At 41.9% G+C, this 24,524-nt stretch overlaps 3 protein-coding genes across 4 annotated transcripts in view; 2 read left to right on the forward strand and 1 right to left on the reverse strand.

The window, feature by feature from the left end:
• LOC140546201 (uncharacterized) overlaps window positions 1–9,432 on the forward strand; it is a 31,063-nt gene extending 21,631 nt beyond the window's left edge. Inside the window, exons 35-51 of the mRNA XM_072669419.1 lie at window positions 93–185; window positions 1,273–1,412; window positions 1,566–1,692; window positions 1,818–1,898; window positions 2,510–2,608; window positions 2,734–2,781; window positions 2,913–3,095; window positions 3,220–3,350; window positions 4,442–4,514; window positions 5,906–5,980; window positions 6,067–6,192; window positions 6,283–6,378; window positions 6,474–6,683; window positions 7,380–7,557; window positions 7,652–7,766; window positions 7,905–8,077; window positions 9,296–9,432. Of these exons, the coding sequence (XP_072525520.1) occupies window positions 93–185; window positions 1,273–1,412; window positions 1,566–1,692; window positions 1,818–1,898; window positions 2,510–2,608; window positions 2,734–2,781; window positions 2,913–3,095; window positions 3,220–3,350; window positions 4,442–4,514; window positions 5,906–5,980; window positions 6,067–6,192; window positions 6,283–6,378; window positions 6,474–6,683; window positions 7,380–7,557; window positions 7,652–7,766; window positions 7,905–8,077; window positions 9,296–9,377 (2,030 nt within the window). The 3' untranslated portion in view covers window positions 9,378–9,432. The remainder of the gene's footprint in view (window positions 1–92; window positions 186–1,272; window positions 1,413–1,565; window positions 1,693–1,817; window positions 1,899–2,509; window positions 2,609–2,733; window positions 2,782–2,912; window positions 3,096–3,219; window positions 3,351–4,441; window positions 4,515–5,905; window positions 5,981–6,066; window positions 6,193–6,282; window positions 6,379–6,473; window positions 6,684–7,379; window positions 7,558–7,651; window positions 7,767–7,904; window positions 8,078–9,295) is intronic.
• A 2,322-nt stretch (window positions 9,433–11,754) lies between these two features.
• Window positions 11,755–13,216, forward strand: sst2 (somatostatin 2). Its single transcript, XM_072669041.1, has 2 exons — window positions 11,755–11,946; window positions 12,783–13,216. Exons 1-2 carry the CDS (start codon window positions 11,812–11,814, stop codon window positions 12,960–12,962), a joined length of 315 nt encoding a protein of 104 aa, XP_072525142.1. The 5' UTR covers window positions 11,755–11,811; the 3' UTR covers window positions 12,963–13,216.
• Window positions 13,217–13,474: 258 nt separating this feature from the next.
• Window positions 13,475–23,166, reverse strand: cwc25 (CWC25 spliceosome associated protein homolog). Of its 2 annotated transcripts, none has more exons than XM_072669035.1 (9): window positions 23,057–23,166; window positions 21,061–21,233; window positions 20,086–20,322; window positions 19,053–19,122; window positions 18,817–18,962; window positions 17,444–17,507; window positions 17,074–17,276; window positions 16,136–16,300; window positions 13,475–15,378 (listed from the first exon to the last, which is right to left on the reverse strand). In XM_072669035.1, the coding sequence occupies exons 1-9, from the start codon at window positions 23,072–23,074 to the stop codon at window positions 15,264–15,266; spliced, it is 1,191 nt and encodes a 396-aa protein (XP_072525136.1). In that variant the 5' UTR covers window positions 23,075–23,166; the 3' UTR covers window positions 13,475–15,263. The 2 variants fall into 2 exon arrangements, with proteins under 2 accessions (XP_072525136.1, XP_072525135.1); XM_072669034.1 differs by having other exon boundaries at window positions 17,444–17,510.
• Between the last annotated feature and the right edge of the window lie 1,358 nt (window positions 23,167–24,524).

Genomic DNA, 24,524 nt, shown 5'->3' on the forward strand with positions numbered 1-24,524 from the left:
TTATTTATGAGGGGAAATTAGTTTACTGTGGAAACCTCTGCAGGTCTGCTTGGCAGTGATGTGGTCTTCAGCTTTACGTTCTTGTTTCCTAGGCCCCATTGGTGATAGAGGTGCCGACAGCTACACTCCTGGTGCACCAGGCTCAGCTGGACCTAGGGGAGATCCTGGACGTATAGGCTTTCCTGGTCAGGGTCTTGGAGAAGCCCAATCCACTTAATTATTTTTCTTAAATCTGCATCTCTACGTGTGTGGCAGCTGTGTTTTATTCCAAACAAAGCTGAGTTATCTGAATTTACAGACTATAAATAGCATAAAGTCCCAACAGCAATTTGAAAGACTAGTGGAGAGCCGGCCGAGACATGAGAGCTGTGATTGGCCGTCGAGGTTATTATTTCAGCATAGTGATTTCTGAATACTCTCAAAGTTCAGATATTAGTACTGTGTTTAAATCTGAATAAAAACTTCTTTACATTATAATTATTATAATCATGTATTTGCATTATTTGAGCAGTTGTTTTTGAGCAGTTGTCATTTCTGCTCAGAAATAAATAAATGCTCAAAATATTAATATTTTTATTCTGGAATTTAGGAGAAATGTTGTCCATGGTTTATGAAATACAACGTAAATGTTAATTTCCCTATGAATAATATATATATATATATATATATATATATATATATATATATATATATATATATATATTCCCAAGCTCCTTTATGAGTCAGTGTTTCCTCTAGGATTTCTTTCACAAGCAGCAGCAGACCCACAAAAAAGCTCCAAACCAACTTTGTAATATTATTTTAGATCCATGTATACATATAGTATCTTTACCTCACTGTGAACTGGCTGTTTACCAGCCACTAGCACAGTAACGCTACCTGAAATAACTTTTTAGAGCATTTATTTGTTTCCCAAAGGACTGTCTGCCTTCATCTGAGCAACGTTTAGGCCACATTTGATCTTCTGTGGCTTTTTCTCAATATTTATTATGTATATAAATATATGTATATATGTGTGATGAGGAATTGACATGATTACCATGATTAAAAGCCCTCTGCAGAGTTTTGTAGTTGTGATTTTATGACATTTCATAAAATTCCAAAGCAGCAGCAAAAACTGATTAACGTCACTGTGAATCTGAAAAATGTGCTTTTTGAATCTGGCCCATAATATTTACCTACTTCCACTATGTGTACTGTATCATATCTATTACAAGATAGAGCCAATGTCTATTACTTACATTTCATTGGTGGCCTATCCTGTTTAATAAGGTCCTCAAGGTGTAAAGGGAGAACCCGGTTTATCTGGACTGCCTGGGCCTTCAGGAGTACCTGGTCTACCAGGACTTAAAGGACTTAAAGGAGATCCAGACACTGGGTCTGTGGGACATCCTGGGCCAAGAGGGCAAAAGGTACATTGTCTATACTATCTATACCGTGATATTTTTACTAGAGCAAAATCTCAGTCTCTAGCAGATGTTTATCATTATTTAATATGTATAGTATATTATTTTACTTTTCCAACTACCGTCTGTGGATGTATGTGTGGTGTTGTCTCTCCACAGGGTGAGCCTGGACTACCAGGTGGCACTGCATGTAAAGGTGAGAAGGGAAATGTTGGACATCCTGGCCTGCCAGGTAACTATGGGCCAGCAGGATCTTCGGGAGACGTGGGAGCCCCTGGATTTGAAGGTGAACACCAATTTAGTTGAAGTGTTTATGGCAGTGTACTTACTAAGATAACAGTAGTTCATTTGTTTATTGTTCATTGTTGTTGTTTTTTGTTCTCCATTATTTCTATAATTTTCCTGTCTTAGGACCCCCAGGCCCAACTGGTCCACCAGGCTCTATTGGTCCTCCTGGGCCTCCTGGACCTACAGGGTTACAGGGACCACTAGGTATTTTTATATGTTTTACATCAGTATGATGTGTATTTCTGAGGTCAGCTTCAAATTCCAGTCATCGTTCTGCACAATTTAAAGACCTTCCTTGGAGTTTAAAGGGTTAATACCACAAAAAGATGAAAATTGAGATTTTCATAAATAAATAAATAAATAAATAACATCATACAGTGTCCATATATGGTAATTATCAGCTGCCCATTCAACCTACAGCAGACAGTCTCACTAGGTTCTCCTGGTGCTCATGAGATTCTTCTTTTGCTCACTTGGTTCTTGCGTCCCATCAGTTGTTTTTTTTTAGTCTAAGCTGAAACTAAACTAAACTTTTTCACACATTTCAACCTGGATTTCTTTGTGAACCGACACATATAATGTTTAATACAGGGCAGCCAATCAGAACAGAGGTTATTTATGTATTTCTATTTATATATTTGTCTTAAAAGCTCAGGTATGACATAAGGAATAACCACCCTTACCTGTAGAACTTAGAGAGATGGAGAACTTGCCAGGTCACTTGTCACTATGTTATTGTAGGCAAGTCAGTAATGCCTTTGTTTAGACTGAATGATGGACATGGGCCCTGAGATGGGCTTTCTGACCTTTCCCAGGGCCTCCTGGTTCTCCTGGACCTCGTGGACCTGTAGGAGAGAAGGGAAACCAAGGGCTGGATGGCTTTCCTGGAACACCAGGGCTGAAGGGAGACACAAGTATAAGCCTACTTTGAATTCAATATGTTTATTTTATTAGCATTATTAGAAAATATCAGCAGGTCCATAATATCTGCAATGTAAGGTGTTGCCTATACGCTTTGCATGTTTATGTCCTTTTTAAGGTTTTATAGGGGGAGTTTCAGGCAGAAAAGGAGACAAGGGACAACCAGGTAATAGTAAAAACATTTGTGGAACAGGCCGATTAATAAATTGAGCAGATTCAGGTCAGATACCTTCATTCGATGTATTTCGGTGTTCAGTTATCTGTCTATGTGCTCCACGTCATTAATATAATCATCAGGTTCTAAGGGTGATGCAGGACTTCCTGGAATTCCAAGTTATGGGTCTTTTGGTCCTCCTGGAAATAAAGGAGACCCCGGGCCCTCAGGACCTCCTGGTGTACGTGGTTATCCTGGTGCTTCGGGTGAATGTTTCAGTGGGAGGAAAGGGGAGCCTGGACTTCCAGGCAGGCCCGGAAATCCAGGTGAGGACTCAAGTCAAGACTGATCTCAGCCTCGGAAATTTCACCACATCTATATTACATATATTTATAATCGCAAGCAACCGATTTGAGACTTTGTAGTCATGTAGTCATGTGTGATTTGCAGGGCCACTAGGCTCTAGAGGCCCTCCAGGGCCTTCCCTACCTGGATATAAAGGAGACAAAGGAGACAGGGGGCTGCCAGGCCAACCAGGTCGTGCTGGTGAGAGGGGAGACAGCGGACCCTTTGGGCATCTGGTAAATTACTCTTCTGAAGCCTCAAATTATCTGATATTTTGTTTGAATGTGTTTTAGGATTTATCATAAATAGCTCTGTACATTTAATTAAGTGTGAAAATTGATCCCAAACCACAGCAGCATCCATCTCAGGTTTTCCAGTAAGAGCAATTACAACACATCCACAATGGACCTGTATGTGAAACTGGAGCTTCATGTGTTCTATAGTGTTTTCCATCATTGTATGTTGTATAAGCTCCATGCTGCCTTTATTGTTGGATGCGCTATGATTGCTTCTAAGGGAGTGGACACACTTTCTGAGCACAGTTCAATTCACAGTGCATTTGTTTCAATCTTAATTATGTCCCTAGTAAGATATTCTCCTGAAAGACACTTTGCGAAACAAATAATAATAAAATAAAAATGCATAATTTTACATAAAATTACATATTAAATAAATGCAACAGCAACTTTGAGAATCCACCTCTGTAAAGGCAGAAAGCAGATAATACAGCAGAAACATGTTATTTCTATTTAGATTATAGCTGGATAAATACAGTACCAGTCAAATGTTCATATCATCATCTCATAAACATTTGATCCATAAACTAGAATGGCCATAATTTTTGTCTTAAAGATAAGATAAGATAATCCTTTATTAGTCCCACGGGTGTCCACCGTGGTTAGGATGTTGTGGCTGGGGGTTGGGGTTGAACTAGGCCTGAATTTTAGGTTGAACCAAAAGGAGGGGATTTGGTCATATAGGCTTTTATTGGTCTGGCTAAATGAGTAATAATGTGTTAATGTACATTAACATACTGTAGCAGCAGGGTTTAAGAGGTGTTTCCACCTATGTTTGACACATTGCCCCAGTCCTACAATGTAGGTTGTAACATTATTATGACATCTATTTAGGTTGGAGACCAGTGTGTTTCTCTGGTGTCCTCTTTTCTAAAAAAAAAACACAAATATGGTGACCCAAATGTTTTTAAGATTTAAGACAATCAGCATCCATTCCACCAGGTGTGTCCAAACTTTTGACTGGTACCGTATACTGTGGTGTTCACAGTATTTGATTTGCATTTGACTTCATCATGCTTCAATTTGCACAGGGGCCTGTGGGTGGAGTGGGCCCTCCTGGGGTACAAGGGGATCCCGGACCATCTGGACCTCCTGGGTTACAGGGTGAGAAACTGCATTTTTAAAAAACTCAAAATAATTCAGTGTGAATATGGGAGAGCATTCTAGAACAGTGGGAATAGGAGGTAATGTAGAACAGTGGGAATATGAGGTAATGTAGAATAGTGGGAATAGGGGGTAATGTAGAACAGTATGAATAGGAGGTCATGTGAACAGTGTGAATATGAGGTAATGTAGAACAGTGGGAAAAGGAGGTAATGTAGAACAGTGTGACTATAAGGTAATGTAGAACAGTGTGAATAGGGGGTAATGTAGAACAGTGTGAATATGAGGTAATGTAGAACAATGTGAATATGAGGTAATGTAGAACAGTGGGAATAGGATGTGATGTAAAACAGTGTGTATAGGAGGTAATGTTTGAATAGGAGGTTATGTGGAACAGTGTGAATATGAGGTAATGTAAAACAGTGTGTATAGGAGGTAATGTAGAACAGTGGGAATAGGAGGTAATGTTTGAATATGAGGTAATGTAGAACAGTGTGAATATGAGGTAATGTAAAACAGTGTGTATAGGAGGTAATGTAGAACAGTGGGAAAAGGAGGTAATGTAGAACAGTGGGAATAGGTCATGTAGAACAGTGGGAAAAGGAGGTAATGTAGAACAGTGTGTATATGAGGTAATGTAGAACAATGTGAATATGAGGTAATGTAGAACAGTGTGAATATGAGGTAATGTAGAACAGTGTGAATATGAGGTAATGTAGAACAGTGTGAATATGAGGTAATGTAGAACAGTGGGAATAGGATGTGATGTAAAACAGTGTGTATAGGAGGTAATGTTTGAATAGGAGGTTATGTGGAACAGTGTGAATATGAGGTAATGTAAAACAGTGTGTATAGGAGGTAATGTAGAACAGTGGGAAAAGGAGGTAATGTAGAACAGTGGGAAAAGGAGGTAATGTAGAACAGTGGGAATAGAAGGTAATGTAGAACAGTGGGAATAGGAGGTAATGTAGAACAGTGGGAATAGGAGGTAATGTAGAACAGTGGGAATAGAAGGTAATGTAGAACAGTGGGAAAAGGAGGTAATGTGGAACAGTGGGAATAGAAGGTAATGTAGAACAGTGGGAATAGGAGGTAATGTAGAACAGTGGGAATAGGAGGTAATGTAGAACAGTGGGAATAGAAGGTAATGTAGAACAGTGGGAATAGGAGGTAATGTAGAACAGTGGGAATAGGAGGCCGTTTGAATAGAGAAGCGTTCTCGGAATGGGAGAACATTCTAGAACAGTGTAAATATGTGAAGAACATTCTAGATCAGTGAGAACCCAGTGAGAACATTCTAGAACATGGTAAATGGGGGATTTACAGCAAAAGAAGGGAAATAAGGAACAAAATGAGACATATTGTTCATAACAGTTGTGCCTTTTGATAAGGTGAGACCGGAGAACCCAGCTACTATCCAGGACGCAAGGGTGTACCTGGACCCAAAGGACCTCCTGGACCACCAGGTCAACCCTTATAGAAAACACATGCTGACTTCGGCCATAATGAGTAGGTCTTTGATCTTATCATGGGTGTTTGTGGGCTACTGCAGGTTCAGAAGGGCCAAGTGCTCCACAGGACTACACTGACACACCTGGAGACCCAGGGCCAGATGGAAGCCCTGGAGCCCCAGGCTTACCTGGATATACTGGACCAACTGGACCACCAGGGCCTGCAGGTGTGCTCCTATGAACCTTCTGAGGTTGCTGTAGGCATGTTGTATTTTTAGATTCGTTGTTTTCTCGCTCATTCATTCTGTCTACTATAGGTGTCCAGGGCTCCAAGGGCTTTCCGGGGCAGTCTGTTGCAGGTCTTCCTGGTTTTCCTGGACAGAAAGGAGATAAAGGAGCACCTGGGCAGCCAGGTAGATACACAGCTATCAGATTTAACCGAATGGACCTGTGAAATGAAACATTACCTGAACGTTTAGTAAATTAACTTCCAGTGTTCTCTTTCCAGGGCTCGAAGGTTATATGGGCCAGCCTGGGCAGAGAGGTCTTCGTGGACCTCCAGGTAGAGAAGGTCCAGGCTTTCTCGATAGTTTCCTGCTGACCAGACACAGCCAGAGCATACTAGTGCCCACCTGCCCACAGGGCACTTCTCTCATCTACTCAGGATACTCCTTACTCTTCATAAACGGGAATGAGAGAGCACATGGACAAGACCTAGGTAACCCAAAGATGAGCCAGAAACGCTTCGTCTACATGAACTCAAGCCAAAATCTCAAATCAAGATTTTACATTGTCTTAAGGGGCCAGTTTTCAATGATTCCTGACGATTAGGCAACACTAAAGAAACCATCCAAGCAAAACCATAGCAACCACCTAGCAATTCTAAGCAACACCATAGCAACAACATGGTATACTATAGCAACCACCTTATAACACCATAGAAATCATTTAGCAACACCAAAGAAACCACCTAGCAAGACCATAGCAACCACCAAGCAAAACATCTAGCATAAGAAGCAAACATCTAGCTACCACCTACCAACCACTAAGCAACCACCTGGGATACCAGAGCAGCCACTGAACAATGCCATTGCAACCATTTAGCAACACCATAGTAGCCACCCAACAATGCCATTGCAACCACTTAGCCATAGCAACAACCCAGGTATACTATAACAACCACCTAGCTACTACCACCTGGCAAAACCATAGCAACCACCAAGCAAAACCATAGGCAGCAAACATCTAGCAACCAACTGGGAAACCACCTCATTTAGTAACACTACAGCAAAAACAGCAACCAAATATGAAAAGTATGCCAACCACCTAGCAACCACCTGGCATACCATAGCAGCCACCCAACAATGTAATATCAACCATTTAGCAACACCATAGCAACCATTGTTTTACTCAGGTACGATGGGGAGCTGTCTGCCTCGCTTCTCCACCATGCCTTTCCTGTTCTGCGACACGGAGCACACCTGCCGCTTCGCCTCCCGCAACGACTACTCCTACTGGCTGAGCACGGAGGAGCCCATGCCCATGGACATGGATCTGATCAGGGGTGACGTTCTGGCCAAATACATCAGCAGGTGCAGAGCCAGTCTGGTTCATCTCCAGGAGAATTACTGAAGCCCGGTATTGAAGCCAGAATCTGAAAAATCACTGCATTCATCTGTTTGCCAGGTGTTCAGTGTGTGAGAGCACAGCCAATACCATCGCCATCCACAGCCAGACCACACAGACACCCCAGTGTCCTCGAGGCTGGTTTTCACTCTGGACTGGTTACTCCTTTGCCATGGTAGGAGTCAGACGTGTCACTATTTCTGTTATCTACAAAGTGTAAAGCGTCAGCAGCCTTCTAATCTAATTTTCTGTCCCGGGAGCTTATGTTTTATATACTATACTACAGCCTTTTTCTTCACTCTCTGTGTTTTAGCAAACAGGTGCAGGTGCGGAGGGCTCCGGGCAGCCCCTGATCTCTCCTGGTTCCTGTCTGGAGCACTTCCGACAAGTTCCCTTTATCGAGTGTCATGGTCGCGGCACCTGTAACTACTACCCAGACTCCTACACCTACTGGTTGGCCTCCCTCGATGCCGGACACATGTTCAGGTGACTCTGGCAGTTGCACTTTATTTGGAGAGGTCCTCTGTAGGTGATAAATACACTCTTAACAGAGTATCAGTAACACACCAACTGCAGATCAGTGCAGCAGTGAAGCACCTGAATCCTCTGAGGTAAAGATCCTGATGATGTTCTAATCCTAACCTTAACCTCGACCCCAAACCTAATCCTAACCTTAACCTCGACCTCAAACCTAATCCTAACCCCCCTTCAGATCCTAATTCTAACATTAACCTCAACCTCAACCCAAAACCTAATCCTCATGCTGGTCCTACCTCTAATATTAACCTCAACCCCAAACCTAATCCTAACCTTAACCCAAAATCTAATCTTAACCCCCATCTTGATCCTAATCCTAACCTCAACCTAAAGTCTAATCCTCATGCTGGCCCTACTTCTAACCTTAACCTCAACCCCAAACCTAATCCTAACCCTCATCCAGATCCTAATCCTAACCTCAAACCAAAACATAACCATGGCTCTAATCCTAACCTTAACCTCAACCCCAAACCTACTCCTAACCCCCATCCTGGACCTAATCCTAATCTCAACCTCAAACCAAAACCTAATCCTAACTAATGGGGCAGTGGTGGCTCAGCGGTTAGAGCACCGGGATATCGATAACAAGGTTGTGGGTTCGATTCCCGGGCTCGGCAAGCTGCCACTTGAGCAAGGCCCTTTACCCTCTCTGCTCCCCGGGTGCTGGAGTTGGCTGCCCACTGCTCTGGGTGTGTGTGTGTGTGTACTCACTGCCCCTAACACGTGTGTGTGTGTGTGTTCACTACCAGATGGGTTAAATGCGGAGGACACATTTCGCTGTACAGTGACAAATACGTGCACCTTTAACCTCAACCCTAAACCTAATCCTCAACCCAAAACCTAATCTTAACCCTCATCCTGGGAGCTGATTGGTCAGGGAGGAGAGTCAGACTGGATTATAAGATATTAAACTCTAAAACGTGATTTTAAGAAAAGTCTCAACCAAATCAGTCTAAACTAAATCAGTCAGTCCAGAAACTCTGATTACATAAAGAATGTTATAAAGAATGAATTAATTATCAGCTCATTTTGATCTAAACTGGATTATTTATCGTCCGGTACTCAGCATTAAGAGACTGGGATTGGATATGGGGTAAAATACCCTTGTATTTTGTGTGTGTGTGTGTGTGTGTGTGTGTGTGTGTGTGTGTGTGTTTTGTCTTACAGTAAACCTGTGCCTCGAACTGTGAAAGGCCCAGAAATGAAGAGCGTCATCAGCCGCTGCCGCGTCTGCATGAAGGAACTGTAGGACCAGCTGACGAGCCGCTGACATATTTACATTAATTATTATATACATTATTAAACGACCTGCACTTGTTCTTTTAATTAAAAAGTGATATTAGTAATGAGTGTATGGCTGCAGTAAACACACTTTAACAGCACTAGTACTGGGGGCCAGGGGGGTTGGGCGGGGTGCAGTGGGTTATGTATTGTGTATTTGCTGAATTCACAGATGTACCCAGAGGCCCCTGCCAGTCAGTCTGAGGATATGAAGTGAATTCATGAACTGTATATGTGGTAAATGTGGCCGATTTTTTATATCGTCAGCAAATAAAATAATTAGAAATGCTGCCTGATGATTTTTTTTTGTGGTTATATACAGACATATAGGCCTATATATCTCCATAAACCTTCATAATACCATAGTATTTACAACACCATTAAAACCACCTGCCCAATACCGCGGACGTCCGGCTCGTGCTGCTAAAACAGCCCTGACCCAACAAGGTGTTAGCCCATGAAACCCTCGGCTAATGATTTAGTTATTAATCCTAAAAAGTGGAAAAACTACTTTGCACCGATCAGCCATAACATTAGCACCACATGCATAATACTGAGTAGGTCTCCCTTGTGCCAGTGCAACGGCTCTGACCGCTTGAGGCATCTGAAGGTGTCCTGTCCCCATGATGTCACCAAAATAGCTCTGACTTGTGAAGACATGGACTCCTCAAGACCTCTCCAGGTGTCCAAGTCCTGTAAGAGGTGGGTGGGCCCTACATGAACATTAGTGATCCTTAGGTGCCCATGACTCGGTCACCGGTTCCTTGGTTGTCCTTCCTCTGAGCACTTCTGGTAGGTACTGACCATTGCATACCAGGAACACCACACAAGACCCCAACAAGAGCCTGATGTTTTGGAGATGTTCTGACCCAGTCTCTTCTGACTCGTCTAGAACACCACAGGTTTTTGTTTGCTCTGGTTTGGTTTGGGTCAGCGTGTCTTTTATGCTTGCCCATTTTTTTCTGCTTCCAACTCATTAGCTTCAAGAACTGACTGTTTATAGAGTCCCAAGAACCCTCAGTGAGCGACATTCATGAAATGAAAAAGCGTCAGTGAGGTCAGGGGCTGATGTTGGATGATTACTTCTGCCATTCCAACTGGACAGATGGACAGAATGGCTGTACATACATAGTGTAACACCCATATCAGCAGTGGGTAAACCGTACAGAGACAAACGCACTAATTAGAAGGGTTGTCTGCATACATTTGGACATGTTCAGTTTCCAGACAGGAATTATGCTCTGTCCTGGACTGGACTGTGTGCTCCTTTTAGTGGAGTATCTCCATTCAGAATGCTGTGTGGTTCAGACTCCACAAGACCTCTGAAGGTGTCCTGTGGAATCTGGAACACCAAGATGTTTGCAGCAGATCCTTCAAGTCCTGTAAGTTGTGAGATGAGGCCTCTATGAGCATCAATGACACCTGCATGATGTTTTGGAGACGTTCTGACCCAGTAAATGTAAAGGAAGGTGCCAGAGCGGTGGGCGGCCCACTCCAGCGCCAGGGGAGCAGACCGAGGGTAAAGGGTCTTGCTCAAGGGCTCAACAGTGGCAGCTTGCCGAGCCCGGGTATCGAACCCACAAGCTCTAACCACTGACTGTACACTTGCTGCCTAATATATCCACGCCTTGACAGGAGCCAATGTAGATGAGGATGACCAATGACCAATGATAATGCTATGGCGGACTTATGGCCACCAGATTTTGTGAGTCACACAGGGCTCTATTTGAGGGCCTTCTATTCAGAGGTTAAAGGACTCATCTCTGTTCATCTCTGTTTGTGAAACCAGCCTATAGTCTTCATCCTTTCCAACTGAACTGCCTTCTAACCAAGATTTGCTTGCTTGGCAAACGAAGCCGACAAGGCCCAAGCAAAGACACTGGGGTCAAATCCTCGGTTCTCCCAACAAATCCAGTTACGATGAGTCTAGCAGTTTCATTTTCCACCCAGCCTAGATAATGCTGCTAGCCGGCATCAGTCACTTAATGCTTTACGATCTGGAAAAGGAAAGGTCAGCACAGAGGTCACCAGGCAACACAGTAATGTAATGAACAGCCATTAGCGGTTTATTAGGGTGGGCCGCACACTTTGTTTGGCCTTTGGAGAATTAGCCATTAACTATGCTTGGGGAACTCTTTAGAAAAGCGGCTGACGATGGAAAAATTGATGCGAGCTTGATTGGTGACCCAGCGACTTGGGCGAGCTAGGTCCGGCCCAGGTTTACGATGTGGCTTGAGGACCTGCGTTGTAAAACCTTTCCATGCGAAAATGATTTCATTTAAGGACAAACAAGCCAGCTGTATAAAAGCTAGGCCCTGCAGCTGGAGGCAGACAGGGAACAGCACCCGAGGGGCACTGCCAAGCTTCAGATCTCCACCAGCTCCTTGCTACAGACCGAAGAAATGCCCTCCTCATCACTCCACCTCTCCCTCTCTCTCATGTGCCTGCTCGTGGCCGTGGGCGTCATATCGTGTGGTCGCTCCCACATGGTGTTGAATTCCCTGGAAGGCTCTCGTGGAGGACCAGCTGGAGAAGAGGTAGGAGCCAAGAACAAGAGCATGAAGTTCTTGTTGTTGCTGATGCTCAGATTTAGAGCTTAGAGACGGTTGAGTTGGATCAGGTGTGCAGGTGTGCAGGTATCCACCAAGCTGTGCAGGATTAAAGGCCTACCTGGACACCTGGATTTAGAGATTTGGTGATGTGATCAATTCTGACTTGTTAATTATTATTATCAATATTATCAATATGACCAGAGAACCTATTTCTCATAGTCTCTTGCTGAGGAGAGGCTTCTGTCTGGCCAATCTGCCATAAAGCCAGATTGGTGGAGGGTCGCAGAAATGGTTGACCATCTCAACGTTTCTCCCATCTGCATACATGATCTTTGGAGCTCAGCCAGAGTGACCATTAGGTTCCTGGTCACCTCTCGGTCCAAGACCCTTCTCCCCTGATTACCTAGTTTGGTGGGGAGGCCAGCTCAGTCCTAGTTGTTCCATACTTTCAGTGCAGCAGGATGTTCTTGTAGGCTTCTCCTGGTCCTGAGCTCTACTGGCAGGTCTTTTCTCCTTGGTTTTTGCTCTGATATGCATCGTCAGCGGCGAGACCTCATACAGACAGGGGTGCGTCCTTCCAAATCCAATCAACTCCAATCAAGGTGTAGAAACATCTCAAAGATGATGATCAAGAGAAATGCGAGCCCCCCCCAGAGCAGCAATTCAAGGGTCATAGTAAAGGGTCTGAATACTTATGTCCAAGTAAATATTTACAACCCTGTTATTAACCACAATGTTGTCAATTGAGCTCTACTGCTGCAGACTTGCACTGGTCAGATTTGTCCTCACACTGTGCTATTTTCTCTCCTTTGAACGTCCAGCTCTCAGAAAGGTTCAACTTCCCTGACCTCCAGTGGATGCTCAGCAACTCCGAGCTGGCGCCCATGCAGGTAGAAGAACCCCCTCAGAGCAGGCTGGAGCTTGAACGGAGAGACAACCCAGTCACACCCAAACCAGTCACCTGCATGAACTACTTCTGGAAGTCCAGGACGGCCTGCTGACCGGCGACCACGTCTCGGCTCGGAAGCTGGACCCAGAAGCATTTCTTCTGAACATGCTGCAGAAATCCTCCCCCACCCCCAACCCCCACTTCTTCCTCTGTAGCCTTCACCTTCCAGGGCAGGCTGCCGTGTAGCACAGCTGAACCTCTGTAATTGTCGTAATTGTAGCAATTGTAGGACTGACGGTTCCTCGGTCTCAGTATTATCCTGTTCTAAAGCACAAACTGCTCCAAATAAAGTGAACATAGCATCAACGAACTGGTCTGTGTGCTTTAATGTGGACATTTCTGCCGCTGTTGACCGTACCACCACAGAGAGGAAGAGGAAGGCTGTAGCTTAGTGACAGCCAGTGCTGCGCTCTTAAAAGTAAAGGTGCTTATAACGGTTCTTCAAATCTAGACCTTGAAACCAGCTTCCAGTCCTGGACTTTGAAATCCTTGGTAGGTGTGACACGACCAAGTATGAGGAACCTTTAAAAAGAAGGAAAAAAAAGGTTTAAAGAACCTTCACTTGTAATATTTCTCAGCCAAACTAATGGTTAAAAGGCTCACACCATTTCTACAAATATGGTTCAGTACGGAACCCTAAGCAGTTCTTCTATGGCATCACCCAAAGAACCCCTTGTAGCAACACCTTAGGATTTAATATATGTAAAGAAACTTTAAATTGGTGAAGGACTTTTATATTAAATGGTTCTTTAGATGTTCTACACACAAAAACATCTCTTTTTCCATAATACAAACATGGTTCTGTATGGAACCAAAAATGATCCTTCTATGGCATCACCCTTAGTAGCAAGAGAGTAGGGCTTTAGATGTAATATGTGTGAAGAACTAGACCCCCTAGTAGCAAGAGAGAAGGGCTTAAGATGTAATATCTATGAAAAACCTTTGAACTCATGAACTCTTAGATCAAATGGAGGTTCATCAGACCTTTGACAAGGTTATTTATGGAACCAAAGATGGTTCTAGGTCATTGCTCAAAGACCCCCCTAGTAGCAAGAGAGTAGGGTTTAAGATGCAATATGTGCGAAGAACCTTTACAACAAATGTCGGTTCTTTAGACGTTTTAAAAGGTTTCTGACACATCTCCATTACAAACACAGTTCTTTATGCAACCAAAGATGGTTCTAGGTCATTGCCCAAAGACCACCTAGTAGCAAGAGAGAAGGCTTTAGGATGTAATATCTATGAAGAACCTTTGAACTCATGAACTCTTAGATCAAATGGAGGTTCCTCAGACCTTTGAAATTGTTATTTATGGAACCAAAGATGGTTCTAGGTCATTGCCCAAAGACCCCCTAGTAGCAAGAGAGAAGGCTTTAGTATGTAATATCTATGAAGAACCTTTGAACTCATAAACTCTTAGATCAAATGGAGGTTCATCAGACCTTTGACAAGGTTCTACACACCCACAACACTTTTTATATATTACAAACATGGTTATTTACGGAACCAAAGATGGTTATTATATATATGAAAGAGAGCTGGGCAATATGTCGATATTTTATCGTATCGTGATACATAATTTGTTGTGGTGATAATAATCTTTTCTAAGCATATGGAGGAGACTGTTAATCATGTGCTTAATAAACACTGATTAGCTGCAGGATTCATTACTAACAGTGTAATTAGACTGGTTTCATTAGATGAAGAGCAGCAGATGTTAATAGTGTATAAATCAGTGTATTCAGTACAGGAGAGGATCTGAATAGTAGTTTATAAGAATCTGTCCCTACCGATGTTTTTAGTCTGTGATGACTTGTATCGTGATAAAAATCAAATGCGAAAAAAAATCTTTAAATATCGTGATAGTGTTTTTAATATATCGCCCAGCCCTACTTTGAAAAACCTTTACTTTTTAGAGTGTGAGGACTGTAAAGGACACTGCATAGAATTTCTACTGACAAAAGAATTGTGTTCTTATATCCTGAAATCTTTAAAAGTAAAAAAAAAATAAAATCACACAGAAGAATTATGTATTAAAATTCAAGACAAAAACATCTAAGAGATGTAAGGTAACCACTAAAAAGACTACACATACTCTCACCGTATAGGATTTTTACGATTTTACAGAATTTAAAGTAGTAAAAATGTAAAATTACTGTACAACATCCTTGCTGGTGAAAATGCATTTGTTGACCAGGTCAAGAGAGTCACCTCCAGGCCAATATGAGGTTAGGCTGGGTTTGCTTAGGTCCAATACAATGTACTGCGTGAAGCATCAGAAATGGTCCAAACAATGTCGGCGAAAACCGAAGAAACTGGAAAAGAGTCTGTGGTCCTCCTTTCTCTGTGGTCCTTATCTTCTCATGAAGTTCTTCTCCAGGGAGGCAGAGGTCCTCTGAATGGAGTGAATGTTTCGTTTCACTCTGTCCTCCACTGACGAGGTGGCAGCACTCTCCAGCTTCATGTTGCTGAGTGGAGAAAGGCAAAACACAGTTAAAATACACAGCAACAGGTGTGTAAAGTCGAGCCCCTAGCCCTGCAGTCTGCCTTTCTTCTGCACATCAGTGAAAGAAGGGGAGGTTCTGAGGAGCTCACTGAACTCCAGCGTGATTCTGTATGTAATAGGAGCCAACAAGTCAGCTGGTGAAGTTTCCTCCCTCCTAGATCTTCCTCCATCAGCTGTGAGTGGTGTTATTATTGAACAGTGGAAGCGTTTAGGAGGAACAGCTCACAGAGAGCAGCTCAGGCACCGAGTGTCTGTCAGACCATGTAAAGTTACAGAGCGGGGTCAGGGCCGAGTGCTGAGCTCAGAGCAGAGTGCAGAAAAGCCTCCAACTGACTCAGTAACTGCAGGAGAGCTCCAGACCTGCTGCTGCTGCTGGTAGAGCTTAGAGCAAAGAAGGGGGACCAGCTCCTTATTAATAATGCCTATGGGTTTAGAATGGGACTCCTGTGAGTGTCCCAATACTTTTGTCCATGTAGTGTATAGGTATATGACACTTACTCCTACAGTTCCAAATCTGGCTAGTGCGCCCCCTAGTGGCTGAAATTTTAGTTCTGCAGAGTCTGAAACCCAAATATCAAATTTTATTACGTATTTTGTTATTTTGTTACATCCATCGCACGGCTGTGGGTGTAGACCTTCTGAATGCTGATGCTCCCATTGGTCGCCATGGAAGATGAAAAGCCACTGATTGGCTGGTGTGGTTCTTTAGTGATACTCACTGTATGAAGCTGGCATGGTGGTCGTGTTTCGCATCAGTCCGGGCTTTCTCCTGTTCGTCCTGTCGCTTGTACCTCTTCACGTTGCTCTCCCTCTCCTCCTCTCTTTCACGGGCGAAGCCCATCATCTCCTTCCTCTTCTTCTCCAGCTCTTCAGCTGAGAGACGCCTAGGAAACAACAACAGATGGTGAGAGCTTACATTTACAGATCCCTGTAAATCTGCAAGCACTGCGCAGCACTGGTTAAAAGTCCCAGATGTGTGTGTATGTGAAGCACACTCTACGGACAAAAGTATTGGGACACCTGCTCAGGCATTGTTCTTCTAAATTCAAGGGTATTAAAATGTATCCTTATTAAAAGTTTCTCCTGCTTTTGTTGGAGTAGCTGTCTCTACTGTCCAGGGAAGAAGACTTTCTATTAGATTTTGGAGAAACATTGCTGTAAGGATTTGATTGAATTCTGCCAGAATAGTTAGTCAGAGATCAGAATATTGGCTGATCGCCACCCCACCTAATCCCTCAAAAGTATCGGATGGAGCATCATCCATCATTCGAGAGAACACAGTTTTTCCACTGGAGGGCTTTATACCCCTCTAGCCCACACCTGGCATATAGGTTCATGTCTAGCTGCTTCAGAGAGTCCTATTCTATTGCCACTACTTCTCTAGCGGGATTAGACAGATTGCACATCTGTGTCAGCGATGGGTGCAACTTAAAAGTAGCTGAATGCATTCATTAGAAGGGGTGTCCGCAAACATTTGGACATGGAGTAGATTTTGGAAAGGCAGTCTTAATCTTTCTTTGTAGTTTGGATGAGCCCCTTTGTACCGTGAGGCCTTTATAACCGACAAACAAAAAGATAATAATTAATAAATAATAAGTAATTACTCCTTTAAACTATCAGCTTTAATTATGTGTACCCTGTTCAGGTAGAGACGTACTTGCTGTAGTTGGTGGTCTGTGGTCTTTGATAGCGCTCTCTGTGCCTGGGGGGGCTGGGGGCTCGGACTTTAGATCTTTTGTCTGACTCATGAGAGGAGTGGTTGCTTTTCTCCTCTCTGTGACGCAGCGGAGAGCGACTCCTGCCTCTGCGGTGATCAGCGTGGTTCGACTCTGATGACTGATGAGATCTGCTTGCTGGAAACTGCATCAAAAACCAGATCACAAAACATTAAAACATGCTTTAGCACACAGACACTGACCTTCACAGGGAAGGGTGACCAGCAGCACATGGTGTCTCTGGTGTGTATTCTTCATTTAGAGTCACTACACAGACTTACACTACACACACGACTTGATGGAAACACTCACCTGGAGTCCGTAGCCAGATTTGTGGTGTGAATGAGAACTGGTCACTCCATTCTCTTCCTTTGACCTGCTGGAGGAAAAAAAAAAAAAAAAAAAAAAAAAAAAAAAAAACCACAATAGGTTTCAATGAGCTTCAGATTCAGAGTCAAAGAGGCTGTTTAATGCCTGACATTAACACACAATTCATATCTGGACAGTAGGGCTGGGCAGCATGATCAGAAATGTGTATCGCAAGGGCCTAAGCGGACTAAGGCGCCATGATCAGCTGGTTGCTGGTTCGAATTTTGCTCATGCTGCTAGGGGTAGAGGCCCAGAGAGAGCACAACTGGCCTTGCTCGCTCTCTCTCTCTCCCTCTCCAGGGTGGGTAAAAGGCACTCTCCCCTCATGTGTCAGAGGGGGCGTGTGCTAGTCAGCCCTCACTGGTGACTGGGGCACTGCCGTGCAGCACGATGGGGTTACGTACAAGTTGGGTAACTGGCAGTCCAAACTGGGGGTAAAATTGACAGATAAATTGACATTATAGGTGAACACTGGCTTCGTTTACTACTTTAAAGTGTATATTAAATATTTTTAGTGTGTAAAACAGAACAAAATAATAAATAGGTGGATAATTACAGCTTTCTTTGAAAGCCTTCAGTTTCTCTACATTATGGTAGCGTGTTCAGAAAGTGCTTGGCAAGTGTGTGTCAGTGTTATGTATATATATATATATATATATATACACACATACATACATATATATATATATATATATATATATATATATATATAAAAATGGTGGCACTGATTACCACTGTTTCCTTTCTTATATCAATACCAGAGTACCGATACCGATACTGACTAAATATTAAATAGATGCTTTAAATCCTGATATTTATAGTGGTCCACTTTTTATAGGCTGTATTTTATTTTTAATAAAAGTTTCAGAGCTGAAAAATAAAAAAACAGCCAGAATGCAGAAACACGTGCAGGCAGGGAAGCATAATCTAGCTCAGCTTCACCAAACAGCTTTTAACTGCTGTTTAAATTCACATTTCAGAGCAGTAAAAAAAACCCCAAAACACCAGTTTAGACACACAAAGAGCTTCTGCAGCAATTTCACCTTTAAGTCCACGTCTCTGTGTAAAAGGCTACTAAACTTCAGAGTGTTTTCTTTAACCTCAGGAAACAGAAAGTGCTGGTAAATGTCTGTAATAATAATGAAAAATATTTATGACAGGCTTTTACTGGTTGTTTAAATGTTACGATAACTGATAAATCGATACAAACATTTTTTTTGTAATTTACTGGGTGATTTACTGGGTCCAGCACTACTGGACAGTTTCAGGAAGGCTGGTCCGGCTCTTGGAGAGCATGTACTTTAATTAACTTCTACCTGTGCTTTCGATCTTCCTCATCAGAGCTGGAACTCCTCCTTTTGTGCTTCTTGTCTTTCCTCCTTTCCTTCTCTTCCCTCTTCTCCTTCTTGTCCTTCTTCCTCTTCTTCTTCTTGTCCTTTTCCTTCTCAAGATTTTGACGCAGCTGTGGGGTAAAAAGGGGAATTAATGGCACTTGATGTTTACGAGGCACCGTAATCTTAGCAACACATTCTGAGGAGGCTTTGAAGCTCACCATTTTTTGGATTTCTTTCATTTTTACGGGATTTGTGAGAACGCTCCTCTTTTTGTCCTCCTCTCGTTTACTGGAAAAGAAAGAAAAAGACACTGTTACTCATAAAGCTTTATCGTCAGTTAATCACTGTAATTACACAACAGCAAAGTTTCATAAAGCAGCAAATCAGAATCAGTTCAGAATCCTGTTGATTCTCCACTGACTGTAACAGGGATGAATGGCGTCTCCATCACTGCCACTCCGGGCCGGACAGAACGCTGCTGCTACTGCACTATGGAGGTTTGGTGGTGGAGCTGCAGGAGGAGAACCGCTCTCCAGAACTGCTGCTGTGTAACGCTGCGTAACCCATAGAGTCATTAGTGTAAAATCCTGTGGTATTGCTCTACCGCCTCAGCCCACATGCTGCTCTACCTTCAGATCAACCTTCTGCAGCTCTCAGACTGTCCAGAAATGCATGTGTACAGCTCTCTATGAGGGGGAGCTCAAAGCACAATTTGCATTTACGGCTATGGATTGCGGCCACTCCGCAACTGCAAGGGGAGCCCAAAAGCAAAACAAATAAATAAATAATAATAATTAAAAAAAAAGAAAATCACATAGTGCTTTATGTACATTTACTTGCTAATGCTATTATTTTTATTTATATACTTCAGTACAATACAATTAGATATGGAGAGAAGAGAGCGCTAGTTGAGTGCATCTGCTCACCACATGATAGGTGTGGTTGGTGGGATGGGGAGGAGAAAAAACTTACTAAATAAATAAATAATAAAAGAAACAATAATAATAATAATATTTTTTACTGGTTAATATTATTTCATCGCCTATTAGTACATGATGATGTAATTAAAAACACTTAAAAAAAAGATACAAATACTTAAATACAAAAATACATAATACACTTTATTAAAAAGTATCAAATATCACAAGACAAAAGAAAAGGCCAATCTTGCTTCCTGGATCAGGACATCCTTAAATGGTTTCAGTCAATGAAGAATATTAAAAAACACCTATTAAAACAAACAACACTCACCGTATCTCAAAAAGTGGATCCTCCCTGATCTTAGCAGCCATGTCCAGGCTGGACGCGGGAGTGCTGGGGTTGAAAATGGAGCCGGGCAGTAGGCCAGTCTCACTGGAAGGACCACTCTCTGGTTCCTCATACTGCTGCGTGATCTGCTTATCAACGGGACGGCCCAGGAGGTACTCCTCGCGAGAGATCTGCCCTGCTGGGCCCTGATACATCCAGTCCAGACGCTCATCTTTCCTCCTGAAATGTCAAAGGTAAAGAGCTTGAGTGGTAGAGCATCTTTCAGGGTATTTTAAACTGATGGGGCTTAAATAGATATTGAAAACAAATGGGGCACTGAATGAACCTTAATTCAATGCGCCTTACCTCCACACGAATAAAGCTTATTAAAGGTTCATTTTCCACTAACTTCTGCATAATTCAATCACTGAGACAGAGAGTGGGTTTGATGTGGCGGATCTGTGACAGAAATCTTCCACAGGAAGGAAAGTGTATAGTCCTTGAAGAGTTTTTCCGATTCTCTATTAAAATTATTTAATTAATAAAGGAATTTAGTCTAGAATAGGTTTAAACTCTGTGGGAACCAGCCCATAAGGTTTTAATTTTAAGCTTTGGTAAATCAGTGTCTCGGGGTTCAGGCAGGGTATTCATAACCTTAATCTGGTATTAAGGAGCTTTTAGAGGCATTCAATTCTATAGCTGTTAAATAAATAAATAAATAAATATTATATTATGTATATTAAATACAGAAATACAAACTTGAGATCCATCAGTGTTATTTAATTTTTAGTTCAATTTAATGTGAATCATTTTAATTTTGAGTCATTTCTGTTGATTTAATTATTCATATGTAAACATTTGAATTAAGTAAATTTCATGCATAATTGTTTTTTTGGGCCTAAAATTTTCATATCTTGAACGTTTATGAACAATAAATGACACATCAAACAAACGAGCTGCAGAAAAGAAGTAACGCACTTTAAAGCCCCCGTCTCCTGGGCGTATCTGGTGATCTCCTCTCGAGCTCGCTCCTCCTTCAGCTCCTTCTGCAGCTCCTCAATCTTCTTCCTCTCTGCCTCATGTTTCTGCTCGGCTTTCCACACCCGCTCGATGTTCTTTAAAGTTTGCGGATGCCAACTTTTCTTCAAGTTCTGAGGAAATGGGGGGAAAAGGATCATTCAGAACCTACATTCAGACACAGCTGAAAAGAACTCTGTTCGGCCATCAGATTTACTGATGCTGTAAACGCCAAGTACAACACCACTGATTACATGGGTCATATTCGTGTGTATAAATTAATGAAGAGCTGGAAATTAAGGCTTTATAATTGAGAATATTCACATTTTCATCATTACCATTGAATAACTGTGAAACTAGAGGTTCTACAGATGGTCAAACTTACACAGGGCCTCAGGGAGAGGTTAGCTCATGTACATTCACAGCATTTATCTGACGCTCTTATCCAGACAGACTTCCATCTGAATCATGTGAGCCAGGTAGGAGAACATAGAGTTAGGAGTCTTGCTCAAGGACTATTATTGGAATTTGATCGACATGAGAATCAAACCCCAGTGTACCTTGAAACCACACGGTCAGGTCACGTGTAAAATTTAGATTTTTGAAACTGAGCGAGTGATTCACTTTGGTTGAGCATTTAAAATGATTCAGTATGAGCATCACTAACCGAATCATTTAACACCTCATATTAATACTCTCTTAGGTAGAATTGCTAAAGCCATACTGTGGTCATGTGATGCCTGATATGTATTTAATATACCTAGAATCATACAGTAAATACAGATAATTAACTAACAGGATACTTGATAAATATTATTATTAGGGATTCGGGATCTGATCTGATGCTGCTGATTATTTTTAGCATCACTAAAACCAACTCTTACATGAGATCACAGAGTTAGGAGTCTTGCTCAAGGACTCTTATTGGTATTCGATCGGCCAGGGAGTCAAACCCCAGTCTGCCATCACATCATGTGATTCACTCCGTTTAGAGGACATGATCAGGGGCAGTGCTGGCTCAGCGGTGGGAATGCTGGGCTACTACAACTGGTGGGTTGTGGGTTCAATACCCAGATTCTCTAAGCTGTCACTGTCAGGCCCCTGAGCAAGGCCTTGGCCTTCTCTGCTTCTCTCTGACTGACCCATCTGCGATCTGACCACAGCTGTCCAACCTGGCTGTGTGCAAAAAGCAGAATTTCATTATTATACACAGGGGTTTACGTCTAATTACAGTAAAGGTGCATTCTTTATACTCATTTAATACAACAAATACATAAACATCACTGATATTGTTAGATTATGTGACGTCAGGTTAAAACCGAGCAAGTGATTCAGTTCGTTCGAGCGTTTTAAATGATTCAGCATCACTAACCGAATCATTTAACCACCATTCTGTACCATTCAGTGCTAGAGCCATACTAGAGGACTTTCTACTGTCATGTGATGCCTAATATTTATGTAATATGCCTAGAATTATACAGTAAATAGATATAATTAACTAATTAACACGATAATTGACAAATACTAGCTATATAAAACTATTACTATTAGGGATCTGATCTGATGTTGTACATGTTGAACATATCTGCTGATTTATTGTTCTTAAAATGTACTAATGAAGACTAAAACCATTTGGATTGATATTTTAGAGAACTAGAACACATGTAGAGTTAAAAATGCAGTAAAATTAATAAAATACAGATATTTTAGTGTAGAAGTTAGGCGCCACATAAACGTCCTGCTCTTTTAAAGTCCATTAAATACATTAAAACACATTAAAATACATTGAAATACTTTGAAATATCAGTTAAATCTAATCATCTGTCCACACTCTTGTACAGAGTAACCCAGGATCGTGTATCGAACATAACAGCCAGCTAAATAATCGGGTTATTTATTATAAAGTACGGATTTTACACCAAACTAACGAATAAAACACTCAGAAACCCGTACTTACAAGATCTCCGCCTCCCATACTGGCGAAGACAGGCGAGAAAAATGTGACTAAATATGTTTAAATGGCTGAATTTCGGCTCAGAGCGTCGAGATGTTGGTATATTTCCTTCACACGGTCGCCATTTTTGTTGTGGAAGTCAGAGCGAACGTGACTCGTTTCCATCAGTGTTGCATCAAAAACGGCCTCTACCACAGCCTGCACCCCAAGGACCCCTGAGGGTCACTGTAACGTCTGCCTGATTCCTTTCGCTATTACCTCAGCACAATTTAAAACTAACAACGCTTTATTATCAGCATAGTATGTTTTTTATCTATATGAGATGAACGCAAATAGTCGTAATGCTCATTTATTTGATATGAACTGAATAGAAATATTTGCATTTCGGCGGGAAATGCTAGCTAGCTAGCTAGCACACAGGCGGCTTTATTATTTATTACAGGCAACCGAAACATTGAAACATGTTATAATTATGACTTAATTTTTTCTTAATACATTTTATTTTATTTATTAAAACATTTAACTGCTGCTTCCGAATTAGCTATCCAATCCTATTCGGCAGGAAACCAAGGGATGCAGGATTGTGCAGAGACGTAAATAAACTCAACACCGTGTTTTTCATAATTTTATGTATTTTCGAGAACAATCAGTAGTAGTAGTAGTACTACTAATAATAATAATAATAATAATAATAATAATAATAATAATAATAATAATAATAAATATTTTCTAAAACCTAGTCCCTATAGTGGACAATGTCTCTGCTTCAGAGCTATCCATCTAAACTAGATGCAAAAATCCTCTCAAAAATATATAGTTTATTTATTATTATATATTATATTATGATATTATTATTATAGTTTATTTCATGCATAATGCTGACATAATTACATTACACCTGGTAGCCCACATACTGGCTTATGTGGCTTATTATGGCTTATTAGTTCCATGTCCAGCTTGACCAGATACAGACAGGGGTGCAAAGGAGTCCGGATAGGTCGAATAGGCTTCTTCTTAGGGACCCTCGCCCAACATGAGCGTGTATGTCCACATACCATAGACACCCACCATTTCCCCATGAACATGCTAACATGTATTTGACTTTCATGACTTCCATGACTAGAATTCAATAAATCTATTATATTCTATTATAACTAGAACAGCAAGTCTATTTGGCCTCATCACGAAGGACATCAGTGGAGCAGCAAACGTGCTACAGCACTGCTGCTATATTGACCCAGTAGGCCGGAGGGGTCGTGTGTTTTATATTGGAGCTGCAGAACTGAACTGACCTGAACCGATGGACGCTGAACCAGAGGTTGACTGTGGAAACCCTGGCTTGTGTCACTCTCATTTCAGAGATATAGTTTAGAATCTGAGGATAATCTAACATATAGGAGACCCCCTAGTCAGATGCTTCTGGCATCTGTCATCTTTTATGGAGTGGCCTGCTGGGGCAGTAGCGTCTCGA

This window comes from Salminus brasiliensis, chromosome 23 (genome assembly GCF_030463535.1).
Source record: "Salminus brasiliensis chromosome 23, fSalBra1.hap2, whole genome shotgun sequence".
Taxonomy (NCBI): domain Eukaryota; kingdom Metazoa; phylum Chordata; class Actinopteri; order Characiformes; family Bryconidae; genus Salminus; species Salminus brasiliensis.

Coding starts and splice junctions, on each gene's coding strand:
- sst2 (XM_072669041.1), top strand. CDS start 11,812: ATGCCCTCCTCATCACTCCACCTCTCCCTCTCTCTCATGTGCCTGCTC. Junction 11,947..12,782: donor GAGGACCAGCTGGAGAAGAG/GTAGGAGCCAAG, acceptor TTGAACGTCCAG/CTCTCAGAAAGGTTCAACTT.
- cwc25 (XM_072669034.1), bottom strand. Junction 18,963..19,052: donor TGAAAGAAATCCAAAAAATG/GTGAGCTTCAAA, acceptor TTTACCCCACAG/CTGCGTCAAAATCTTGAGAA. Junction 17,511..18,816: donor GAGGAAGATCGAAAGCACAG/GTAGAAGTTAAT, acceptor TTTTTCCTCCAG/CAGGTCAAAGGAAGAGAATG.